Source organism: Mytilus trossulus, chromosome 2 (genome assembly GCF_036588685.1).
Source record: "Mytilus trossulus isolate FHL-02 chromosome 2, PNRI_Mtr1.1.1.hap1, whole genome shotgun sequence".
NCBI classification, from domain to species: domain Eukaryota; kingdom Metazoa; phylum Mollusca; class Bivalvia; order Mytilida; family Mytilidae; genus Mytilus; species Mytilus trossulus.
The window spans coordinates 38,204,337-38,217,248 of record NC_086374.1 but is presented as its reverse complement, the minus strand read 5'-3'; the positions used below and the strand labels follow the sequence as shown (position 1 = coordinate 38,217,248).

Below are 12,912 nucleotides of genomic sequence, written 5' to 3'. Positions count from 1 at the left end.
ATCATGCTTAAAGTGTTTAAACAATTTTAACAGTATTTCTTCTGAATTATCTACAATTCGCACAAACATTTGATGGACATTTTATACCTTTGATAACAAATATATGAACAAATAAGTTTTATCCTAGGATACAATTATATCATTATTGTAAGTATAATATGATAAATATACATATGGAATTAGAATCAACTCTTTGTCTCATTAATTTATCATCACGAAATATTGCTTTCTAAAAGAATCTGTTTGATGCCGATTTAGATTTTATATTATATCTTGATTTGAAACAGAAAAGCAAGTTTCATGCATTTATGGCAGGTCTGGACATTATCCAAAACCGGTTTGCAGTATAGACAGATTGTGGGTACATAATATGAGTAATTTCAGAAAAAGAATATACACATGTTACAGTTATGCAGGAGTTGTTAGATGAAATTATTCCATTTTTTTCCGGACTTGGACTCCAAATGAGGGCAACAGTAGTATATTGCTGTTCACAAGTCCTCAATAAAATTGATGAAAAAAAAACCGGGTTCCAAACTCAAAACCCACGGAAACATACAAACTATAAGATGAAAACAACAAAACAATAGAAACATTGACTAACAACAAAAACAAAAGCTAACACACTTAGAAACGGACTATTGATATCAACTGCTATATTCCTGACTTGATACTGGACATTTTAAGAAAAAATGGTGGGTTGAACCTGGTTTTATGGCTAGCCAAACCTCCCACTTATATTATAATGAAGAAAATGATATCGTTAAAATGACAATAATACGTGACATGAATACAGAAAAACAAGCACAGAGAAACGCACAAATATTCAATATAATAGTACATTTAATTTAGTATTATGCAGACCTGGGGATAATTAAAAATGTAATTGTAACTAGCTGTAACTAGTTTCAATTTAAAAATAAGTTAATAAATGTCATGTTTAATTGAGCATATCTTTTATTACATGTAATGGAAGAAATGCTTCACATTGTCTTTTCCCATTAAACGTGAAATACTTTTCAATATCTTTGAATAACATTTGAATATTTGCTAGGAAATTTAAAAATTTTTAGCTATTCCAAAGCATTTTTCCCCCTACATTTAGTATGTTGGTGCTTCCATTTTTTCAAATATGTTTTAAAAATTTATCATTTCATGATATTTTTATATTTAATAATCACATGTATAATTATCTTTATTTGTATTTTACTATTCTCTTTTCAATAAAGGAACAGTTTATTGTATTTTTATGTAATCATGAAACTTTTGAAGTCACCTTTTGTTATTTATGTATATTGTTTTTAATATGCCATAGGCATATATATACACTGTATTTGAATTCACCGATTATCCATACAACTCAATGTGAACTATTCAATTCATAAATTGTTCATATGTTTACATAACAAACAAAAAATTAAAACAGCACAATTTTATTTACATACAATTTGTAAATATGTTGTTTTTAACTATTAACAATAATTTTAGCCTCAGTTCATTCCTTTCAATTAACGAATTGTTTGGAAAAAGTGTGTCCCTTGATCAAAATGCCAAAGGTAGTTTTATTTTGAACCATCATATGTATATGTCAAAATATGTTCAGATGGATATAATTTGAATACTCTCTACAAAATTTAAATACAGCAGTCAAAACATACTAGAATAGAGTTCAATCTACTTACAAAGTCTGAAAAATGCTACCATTACTTCTTTTGTAATAAATGGAAGCTTCAAATGTACTTCAAATTGCACAGGAGGTACTAAAGACAACCTTTTTTTTTAATCTAAATTAACATTTTGAGTAGACATTTGTCAGAATTTAAAAAAAAAATCCTTTTCTTTACACAAAATATAAATTTGTTGCTATAAAAATAAGAAACTCATTAAAATTTGGGACAATTGACGTGAACGTTTGTCTGTAGCGACCACTGTTCACGACGTACCTACGATAGAGATTTAAACTGTGGGATCACCATAAGTTTCAAAACGCCTTTAATTATAAAATAATTCGAAAAATTAATCAGGAATAATCTTTATGTTTTGATTAATATAATTGATATAAATCAAAACATCGTGTTATTTCTGATTAATTTTTCGAATTACTTTATTTAGATGTTGAGAACCTTTGGCGACCCTATAGTTTAAGAGTCTTTTAAAAGTGCATAGCGAGCAGTGGTCGTTACATACAAACGTTCACCTTAATTGTCCTAGTCAATGGATGGATTTAATGTGTCAAGCAATGACCACAGCCACACTGTTTTGAATTTCATTCTATAATCCTAATATTTATACAATCAAATGGAACTACATGTAGATAGAAAAAAAATTAACAATTACTTACACAATACTAGACCAAATAATCGCCATAATTATAACTAATTTTTCAGAACAATTTGTGTAAAAATTATAATAACAAAAATACCGAGCTTCGAGTAAAATTCAGAACGGAAAGCCCGTAAATAAATCGCTGAAGAAAATTCATTAATCAAAATGCTATTACTTCAAGATGATGCAATGTTTTCTTTGACACTTTTAAACAAACAATGGTAAAGGTGATGTTAAAAACGGTTGTCAGTCTAACTTTCATGACAATTTGTTTATCATATAGTAAAATTAGCATCAACCTCTTGTTAATCGAAAATAAAATAAAATAAATTCATCTTACAGTTGATTCATGAAATTTACTAGTCTACACATTGGAATGAAGAATATGATCGAACCTCAATAAACCCGTCATATCCCGAGGGGGAAATCATGTGTTCAGGAAGGGTCAGCATTTCCTGCCCCTTTTTGACAAACTTAATTTTACTCTTGTTAAAATAAACTGATGAACAGTTATGGCAATAGGCACATCATCACACTATACTGCCTTTTGTCTATAAAAATTGTCTATCAAAATTTTGATGGCACGTATTATGGTATACAAATGTCCTGCGTCCGTCCGTCTGTCGTACCTGTAACTTGAGAACGACTTATCCACATTTCATGAAACTTTAAATAGCAGTTTCTTATGATGGCCAAATGATCTATATACTTTTTGGTGAAAATAAGATTAAAACTTTTTGAGTTACGGCACTTTGTACCTATAACAGGGGGTGTTTATTTTACATGTCGCACTCTATCTCAAAAACGATTTTTGATTATTGCTTAAAACTTTACACACTTCTTAGTTATATTATTCCTAAGATCTGTATACTTTTTGGTGATTATGAAAAATTTAATTTTTGAGTTATTTTGTAAAAAAAAGGGGGAGGTTTTTTACATATCGCGCCGTATCTCAGAAACGATTTATGATTTTTGCTTAAAACTTTACACACGTCTTTGTTATATTAATCTGAAGATCTGTATACTTTTTGGTGATGAATCATTTTTTTAATTTTGAGTTATTGAGTATTTTGTAAAAAGGAGGATTTTTTTTTACATGTCGCTCCGTATCTCAAAAACGATTTATGATTATTGCTTAAAACTTTACACATTTCTTTGTTATTCTAATCTTAAGATCTGTATTTTTTTTGTTTTGATTCAAAATTTTATTTTAGTGATATTTAGTTTGAAAAAAAAAGAGGGTGGGGGGTTCACATGTCCCGCCGTATCTCGAAAACAATATATGATTATTGCTTAAAACTTTTTCCGAAACTATTTATGATTATTGCATAAATATTCCACACAAGGTGTCGGGCGTATCATGCGCTCATGGCGCAGCTGTTTATTATAACTAAAAGACCAAACGTTTGATAAATCTAATCCATGCAAGTCGCTTTTTCGTTTGGATCCTTTTTATTTTGTTAAGGAGAGGGGTACTTTTCGTAATTTCTTCGATCATGAAAATTAATATCTAAATGATTGCCAATTATATCTAACGCGTTTTCGATCCTAAATATAAAAAATGCCGAACTCCAATGAAAATTCAAAAGTTGTATATAAAATATGCACATGCAGCATCCCATGCTCTAGCTGGTTGATTGTAAATATTTTTGAATCCTTGAAATCACCCATTAACATACACGTGTACATGTAAATAGGTAAATTTAGAAACATGCCATAATATGTCAATTTGCGACTGATAATGCAATTAACCGTAATACAAAGCGCATCTGTAGCAAAATAAAATAGTTTTTTTAATTGTATACAATATTGAATTCACATTGTTAATAGACACATATCAACTTATTTCAAAACTTTTGCTGTTCATTATTAGAATAAACAAGTGTTTACCACAGGTTGGTCAGGTGGTCTTATAAGAAGCAAAAAATTACATTGATTTGTGTTTTGCAACTATTTGTTTCCTATTGAAAATGTTACTTACTAATATTTTAAATTTTGTTCTGTTCATAATGAGTGTCAAATAGGATAGCATTATGTATCTTAATTCAAAACTTAAAAAATATTAGTAAGTAACATTTTTAATAGGAAACAAATAGTTGCAAAAACAAATCAATGACACTAAGAACTCCATATTTAGAACATTCATAAATTACATATCACCTTTCTTCTCCATATCGTCTTTTCATTAATTCAAATAAGATTTTCAGTTAATTTACAAAACGTCAAAAAAGACTTCCACTCAATAAAAACAACCGACTTGTTTGCAAATGTTCAATAATTATGTCTGTGCTACATCATTTAATACTGTAAATAGAAGGATAGCTTATTGGAGAATTTAATACAAGTAATATATCCTTTACCTACGAAAGAAAAACAGCACAGTTCCCAGATCCATACACGTATCTGTATGATTAGATAATGACAATATGATGTCTTATTTATGAAATTAAAAAAAATGATACTACACCTTTTAAGAAACAAAGGAATAACCGTTTCACAGATGATATCGGATATGGTCCTTAAGTCGTTATTACAATCCTCTTCCCTTTCACGAATGTGACCCGAATGAGAATATTTACCGGATTTGTAATAACATAAGCAACACTACAGGTGACACATATGCAGAAGGATATGCTTAACCTTCCGAAGCACCTGATATCACCCCCAGTTTTTGGTGGTTTTCTTTTTTAGCCATGTCGTTGTTATTTTAATTTTATTTTTTTATCTATGAGTTTGACTGTTGCTTTGGTATCTTTCGCCCCTCCTTCCCAATCGTATGTCAACATTGTATTGTATATGTCAAAGAACAATGTATAAGTCTGAAAAGGCAAGCAATAGTGGACGTAAATTGATTGCAAAAACTACTTCAAACCTCTATGCTGTGTCTTTTTTCAATATAATGAGATCAAAGGGGTCAAAAAGATATTTCTTTTCAAAAATGGCAAATACAATCAAAACTTTCAGAACTCATTTTTATACAAGAGAATGAGGTGTAACATCTTTTTATCCAATAATGCTTGGAACCAATGGTATAGATTCAGTCACACTCTCAGGATACCTAGAATGATAACATTGTAAAATCATATGAAATGAGTGCGTTGTAATTTCAATATTATTAACATTATTAGACCAATGTGTGTAGATATACTAAACCAAGTCCTATATGCACGTTATTTTTATATTTATTACGTATCTATAATGATTTATCGACATAATAATTAATTCATTCAGTGAGTGTTGATCACAAGCTAATTTACTTTGGAGTTAGTTACCAAAATTTCAGATCGTGACATTGATAAACCATCAACACATAGCAATCGAGCACGTGACAAACAAGAGCCATACCATTTTAATTCGTATTGGCCAAGTATTCCCATTTATGTATTAAACTTTCTCATAACAGTTGTTAAATGATTTGTTGAATTGAATTTCTTTTAGAAACAGTAATTACTTTTTCAGTGTTTGTCTTTCAGTAGATATTTGTTTACATTCTTTCATAATGAATTTCCTCTCGCATTTGCAGTTCGGTGACTCGAATCGAAGTTCTAACAAGAAATCTTGTACATGTAGTAAAGGTCACTGCATACCGGAAAATATCGGAAAATATGGGTAGACAATAGTTTAACAACAGTAAGATGTCGATAATATTAAGGATTTTCTTTTTCAAGTAAGTTCACGTACATGTCCCCTTTATAGTTAAATGTAGCCATTTAAGTGGATTAAATATACTGTAGTTTTGTAGGACTTTTTAAACTTCAAAGTGACAAAACAGCTTTTGCCATATATCGGATTTTAATTTTCGAGAGTCTGATATATATATTTATAATTAATTCTGCTGGAATTTGAATTTTGATTAAGCGTAATCACAAATATATATGTATTTGGAATAATTTGTAAAAGTGGACTTTGAAAAGGCTATAAATTTCACAAAACATGTTGAACCCCGCCGTAATTTTGCGCCTGTCCCAAGTCAAGAGCCTCTGGCATTTTTTTTTTTTTTTTCAAAATTTTAGCTCTTTATATGTTTTAGAGTTTAGTGTGACGTCCCTTTTCACTGAACTAGTACACAATTTTATTCAGGGACCAACTGAGTTGCGTTGAAGACCCAAATGATGGCATTCGGCTGTTGTCTGCTTTTCTGTCGGATTGTTGTCTCTGGCATATTCCCCATTTTCTTTCACAATTTTATTAGTTATTTACATACACATTTATCGATCATTCGAAGTCACTTATACAGTTAGCTAATCTGCACGATATATCATGTACTGCGTTAAAACCTAGATAAAACAGACGAGTAAAGACATCATTTGATCAAAGAATGCAATATTTGATAATTAAAAAGCTTAGTTAACCGAGTGGTCTAGGTGATGTACACATTGTAGACGGAGTTGTAACAATATCATATACACAATAATATTGCATAAGCATGATATGATCTCCAGCTGAATGAAAATGACCCTGGAAGTAAACGTTATTTACACAGCTAAAAACTGAACAAAATAGTTAGTCACATGTTTTAAGACATCCCAGTGTAACTCGTAGCCTATTCATCATCTAACGTTTGCAAATTATTCCAAGTATATATTTGTGATCAGTTTACAAGACATTCAAATTTCATTAGAGTTAACTATAGATATACCTCAGGATGTCTTATTTTATTTCGTTTACCTTCTAATTCTAATTTTGAAATATTTTATATTTCAATTGCATTTTGAAATATAAATGTTCTGCTTACTTTCTCTCACATATGAAGTTATGTGATTCCGAACATCTCCTATCGTCCCATAACCCATTTTCCATTAATACACAATCCTCGTGTCCATGATGACCATTGTTTGGTTCACCAGGTCCCCATGCAATGTAACTAAAATTACTGTTAGAAAACGCCCATTTCCATATTCCTTCAACTATGTCATCACGACCTCCGATCCAATAATTCACGTCTGAAACGATAACATTTTAATTGGCATATATAAAGAAATAGAATACTATCATAATAAAGCTTTTAAAATTCAATAGAAATAATGGTTATTATATGTCTAAAAGTGATGATAATGATGATACTCTCACTCCAGGTTTCTAAATGGAACATGACCATGACCAAGCATTATCTTAATAATTATGAACCCACCTGATAGAAAAATTATGCATTTTTGTCAGTTGATTTTTACGATGATCCTAAACTTAAAGTACTACATACTACATAAACATACATTAATCTGTTATACTATAACGTAAAATATACTATTAATGGTAATTTTTGTTTGATTCTCATTGTCAATCTCTGGATGTAAATCAAGATATAAGACAAACTTACATGTATCATCGATATCGTTATTTGAAGTTCATATGGGTAGAAGCAGTCAACATAGTCACCAAATTATTCAGTAAACGAACAACATTTATTTAAACAAATGGGAAGTTTAAGAGTAATGCCAGCTTTTTTTTTCTTTCGTGAAAAGCTTCTGTGTTTGTAGTCAGCATTGTCAGAATAAAGGTATATACCAGTAATCTTATGACCCAATTCCTAAACAAGTAGTATTATAGAAAAATTTAAAGCTACCGTCACATAGCAAAACATATATAACAGAGATACCACATCTACTTATTTTATGTAACATTTTGACATCTCCAATGTGAATCTCTTGATGGAAAAATCATCTAAGATAGAATATTTATTATTGGGAACGCCAGAAGCGCATTTCGTTTAAAAGACTCATCAGTTTCCATGTTAACAAACGTAACGAGATTGAAAGAGGACAATATCGATGATAACGACAATATCTCAGAAACCGATCGCAAGAATGACGAAAAATTTTTTAACAACTTGAAATTGAGAAAGTACAGGAAATATCAAAAATTATTTCGAAAAGAACTAAGTTGTATACAACAGCAGTTTAACCGATGTTCAACATATGCCAAATACATATCTCCTTTCATTGTTAAAATATCTATCATGTAACGTGTGTCTTTTGTTTTGGAATTACAGCAAACGTATAAACTTGCAATAATATGGGCACAGCTATCATCCATAGTGACATGGATTTAAGGCTGACTGTATATTAACTGTGTTATGAGAGAGAGAAAACACACAATGCATAGTACATTTACCATCATTATGACGACTAACGTGAAAACCATCACTGTGATTTGAAACGAAACATTCGATATAGCGATTTATATTTGTAGTCAGGTCAAATTATGGTAAATTTTATCTGAGGTGCCTTGCTTCCAAAACAAATGTATCGTAGGCGCACGTAAGACGTACCTGCTCCAATCGAACGTGTTGAATTTACTAAATAGCTGTACTGTTCCTGGGATTCTATCTCTACAAGTCTTGCATCATGTGCACGACAGCTACTCTGAAATTTCAATTCATTTAGAAAACATTTATAGAAATTACAAAAAAAAAATGCTTTAAACTATTGTTTCTTCAAAGCAAATGTTTATATAAAATTCATAAAACAATGTCTGTTAAGTGGTAGAAACATTTTAACATTATTCGATGTCAGGTTATACATATTTTCCATTTTAAACGAAAGAAAAAAATGCCTGATATCAAATGATTCAACTAAAAAGATGGCTCTCTTTCCTAATTTCCTGTAATTTTACTTGCTTTGCCGGTGATATTACTTTAATACCTTTACCGTGTTCTTATGGTGTTACTTTCGGTTCTTATGGTGTTACTTTCGGTTCTTATTGTGTGTACACTAAATTTTCCAAACAATTCAAGACATGTACATGTATGATGTACTTAGGAATTAAGATATACATATTTTGGAGCATACAGTCTGGTTCATGAAAGGCAGATACGAATTTCTGTACAATATATTGCCTATAAGAATGCAGAGCATAAACAGCAAATGCTAAATTAATATGAAAATTATACTCAATGTGTATAAATCTAGGGATATTTCGAGGTTTGGTGACTATTTAGATGAAAATAAGGAACATCAAATGACCAATACATAGAAATCGTCACTCAAATGTTACTTTTTTGGGAAAAATATCTTCTAAAAGTTACATGGTCTTATTAAAACGTTCTTGTTAAATAAATAATTTTGGGTATCACAACGTTCTTCAAAGAGATTGGAATAATATTCCTCTAAACACAAAGTATCAAAATGTAACGATACATTATAATGTCAAAAGTTTGAATATATATTTACTGTTTCATAGATAAAAAATATTTTGGATGATTGTTCAAGCCAGGAAAACAATAGTTTACAAAAACGGAATTACAATCAAATGTTTTTTTCTTCATAATACATGTCTAAATTGTTTTTAAAGTAGTACCTCAGCGAGTACCCATTCATAGGCATCATTACTGAACATGTAACATGATCGATATAAGTGGTGCCAGCCAATGGGACAATCACTTCCAAATGTCTCTGAAATAACAATTGAGGTTTCATTATTGTCTAACGCATTGCTTATGTTCCAAAAATTGTATGATACATGTATAAACTCACAAATTTAAATGTTTAAGTTTTCAATCTTACTGCCACACTTACCATATGTATGGAAAGTAATAATTATTACAATCAAACGTAGATATCTGTTCATAGTGAATCGTTATAAAAGTAGCCGTAAGTACTAAGTTTTATCTATTGTCCTTACAATTACTTGGTGTTCAAAGTATTATCATTAATAATGAATAATCATTTTATTATCCCTTCAACGAATGGTTAGTTATAAGATATACACAAGTACCACCCACACCCACCCACACAAACAAAAAAAACCAACACGAAATCCCCCAACCCCACTCTCTTTCTGAATCAAACCCTCGTATTTTGAATACACTGTTTGAACATTTTACAATAACTCCTTACCGCAATGACATACTCTGAACTAGTATATATTTGTTTATTGGCCAGCTGAAGGACGCCTCTGGGTGCGGGAATTTCTGAAGACCTGTTGGTGACCTTCTGTCGTTGTTTTTTCTGTGGTCGAGTTGTTGTCTCTTTGACATATTCCCCATTTCCATTCTCAATTTAACGTAGGATATGTGTAACATTTATCTTTTTGTGATCTCAATTCTCCATATTTTTAATATGAGTCGTTGGTCTTCTAAAAGGTGAAGAAAGGTACATGAAATAAAAATCAGTACGAAGTGTTTCTTCTCGGTATTAAGTAAGACTAAGTGGGTTCTATATTTTTTAATTGTCAACAAATAAGAATGGGTGCCAATTTAATACGACAAGACGAGTGCCTTTTGTGCTTCAGGATCTAATTACTATTCTGGAGTATCCATGCTCTGGCAGGAAAACATACGACTTGATTGACTGATGACAGTATGTATAGGCATACCTGGACTTAATCATCTTAATTATTGTATTATTCTGTAAAAAAGTAAGGTTGTATACTTAAGATCTAGGCGAAATTGTGAATCAAAATAAGGTGATATAACAGCCACCTTGACTTTATTTTAAAGAGAAATGTATCAAATGGTTGAGTTTAAAATTTCTATTGGCATAATATGTTGTTTAGATCAAAAGTACATGTGTTCGTACTATCAAACTTTCGGGAACAAGTGCGCTCTAATATGCAATTCCAGGTATGTTGTTTTTTTCAGCACAAGTCAGGATAAGGTATAGTTATGACATGAAATGAATTCTAACTTATTTGAACATAAGACAAACCAGAAATTGCAGAAATTATCAATGAGAACGATGGAGCTATGCACTAGTGGTGTTATTCCTTCTGTACAAACATTATAAACTTAGTTTCTGTAATACAGTTTTACGATTACAAGGTCCATGTAACAAGTGAACGGTTTTTTTTCGTAGGGTATCATAAGATTAGTAATAAGTCGTATGCAGATATACATACCTGCAAACTCGAAATACAGCTTTAGAAATGAAGAACCTTCCTACACCAGGTCCGTATGTAAACATACAATATAAATCAGGAGATGTGGTATGAATGCCATCTCGTTTTACAAGTCACAATTTATAAAGAGTTGATAATCATAATTCAAAATACTGCCTTCAACACGAAGCATTGGCTCACATCGAGGAGCATGTTATATAGGACCACCAAAAAAATGTTTAAAAATCATTCAAACAAAATAAGAACCACATACGAACCAAAACTGTCCAATCTATTGCTTATAAGAATGCAGAGCATAAACAGCTAGTGCTAATATGAAAATTATATTCAATGTGTATAAATCTAGGGATATTTCGAGGTTTGGTGACTATTTAGATGATAATAAGGAACATCAAATGACCAATACATAGAAATCGTCACTCAAATGTTACTTTTTTTGGAAAAGTATCTTCTAAAAGTTACATGGTCTTATTAAAACGTTCTGGTTGAATAATTAATTTTTGGTATCACAACGTTCTTCAAAGAGATTGGAATAATATTCCTCTAAACACAAGGTATCAAAATGTAACGATACATTATAATGTCAAAAGTTTGAATATATATTTACTGTTTCATAGATAAAACATATTTTGGATGATTGTCCAAGCCAGGAAATCCATATTTTTACGAAAACGCTTTTACAATCAAATTGTTTTCTACATAATACATGTCTTAGCTGTTTTTAAAGTAGTACCTCCGCGAGTAACCAATCATAGGCATCAATACTGAACATGTAACATGATCGATATAAGTGGTGCCAGCCAATGGGACAATCACTTCCAAATGTCTCTGAAATAACAAAACAAGTTTGATTTGAAGTTTCATTATTGTCTAACGCATTGATTATGTTCAGATAATTGTATAATACATGTATAAACTAACAAATTTAAGGTGGTTCCTAACACTACAGGGAGATAACTCTGTAAAGTTAGCTAAACGTTTTAATGACGTTGTGTTGGAAAAGGAATATAAAGCTTCTCAATGATCACAATTGGTGTTTGTCAAACTGCTATATAATCAGTGTAATTTTTCTGACAAAACGGTTGGTTCAAAATTTTTGAAATTTTTATACTTTTATTAAAAGGTCAAAGTAAAGACTTTGACAAAATTTTATGAAAATTAAAAGAGCCAAATAAATTTTAGTGAAAGTGTTGGGTACCACCTTAAATGTTTAAGTTTTCAATCTTACTGCCACACTTACCATATGTATGCAAAGTAATAATTATTACAATCAAACGTAGATATCTGTTCATAGTGAATTGTTATAAAAGTAGTCGTTAGTACTAAGTGTTATCTATTGTCCTTACATTTACTTGGTGTTTAAAGTATTATCATTAATAATAAATAATCATTTTACTATCTCTTCAACAAATGGTGAGTTATAAGATATACACAAGTACCACCCCCACCCACCCACACAAAAACAACATGAAATCCTCCAACCCCACTCTCTTTCTGAATCAAACCCTCGTATTTTGAATACACTGTTTGAACATTTTACAATAACTCCTTACCGCAAATACATACACTGAACTAGTATATATTTTTTATGGGCCAGCTGAAGGACGCCTCTGGGTGTGGGAATTTCTCGCTACACTGAAGACCTGGTGACCTTCTGTTGTTGTTTTTTTCTGTGGTCGAATTGTGGTCTCTTTGACATATTCCCCATTTCCATTTTCAATTTAACGTAGGATATGTGTAACATTTATCTTT

General features: G+C 30.7%; 1 protein-coding gene across 1 annotated transcript; it reads right to left on the bottom strand.

Annotated features, from left to right (window-relative positions):
- Positions 1–5,328: 5,328 nt before the first annotated feature.
- Positions 5,329–9,941, bottom strand: LOC134705758 (perlucin-like). Its single transcript, XM_063564476.1, has 5 exons — positions 9,840–9,941; positions 9,622–9,716; positions 8,594–8,687; positions 7,061–7,268; positions 5,329–5,383 (listed from the first exon to the last, which is right to left on the bottom strand). The coding sequence occupies exons 1-5, from the start codon at positions 9,889–9,891 to the stop codon at positions 5,329–5,331; spliced, it is 504 nt and encodes a 167-aa protein (XP_063420546.1). The 5' UTR covers positions 9,892–9,941.
- Between the last annotated feature and the right edge of the window lie 2,971 nt (positions 9,942–12,912).

What these genes read in the sequence shown, in the direction of transcription:
- LOC134705758 (XM_063564476.1), bottom strand. Translation starts at nt 9,891, where the DNA reads ATGAACAGATATCTACGTTTGATTGTAATAATTATTACTTTCCATACA. An exon ending in TATTACTTTCCATACATATG is followed by an intron (nt 9,717 to 9,839) that starts GTAAGTGTGGCA and finishes TTGTTATTTCAG; the next exon opens with AGACATTTGGAAGTGATTGT. An exon ending in AACTTCATATGTGAGAGAAA is followed by an intron (nt 5,384 to 7,060) that starts GTAAGCAGAACA and finishes TTATCATTCTAG; the next exon opens with GTATCCTGAGAGTGTGACTG.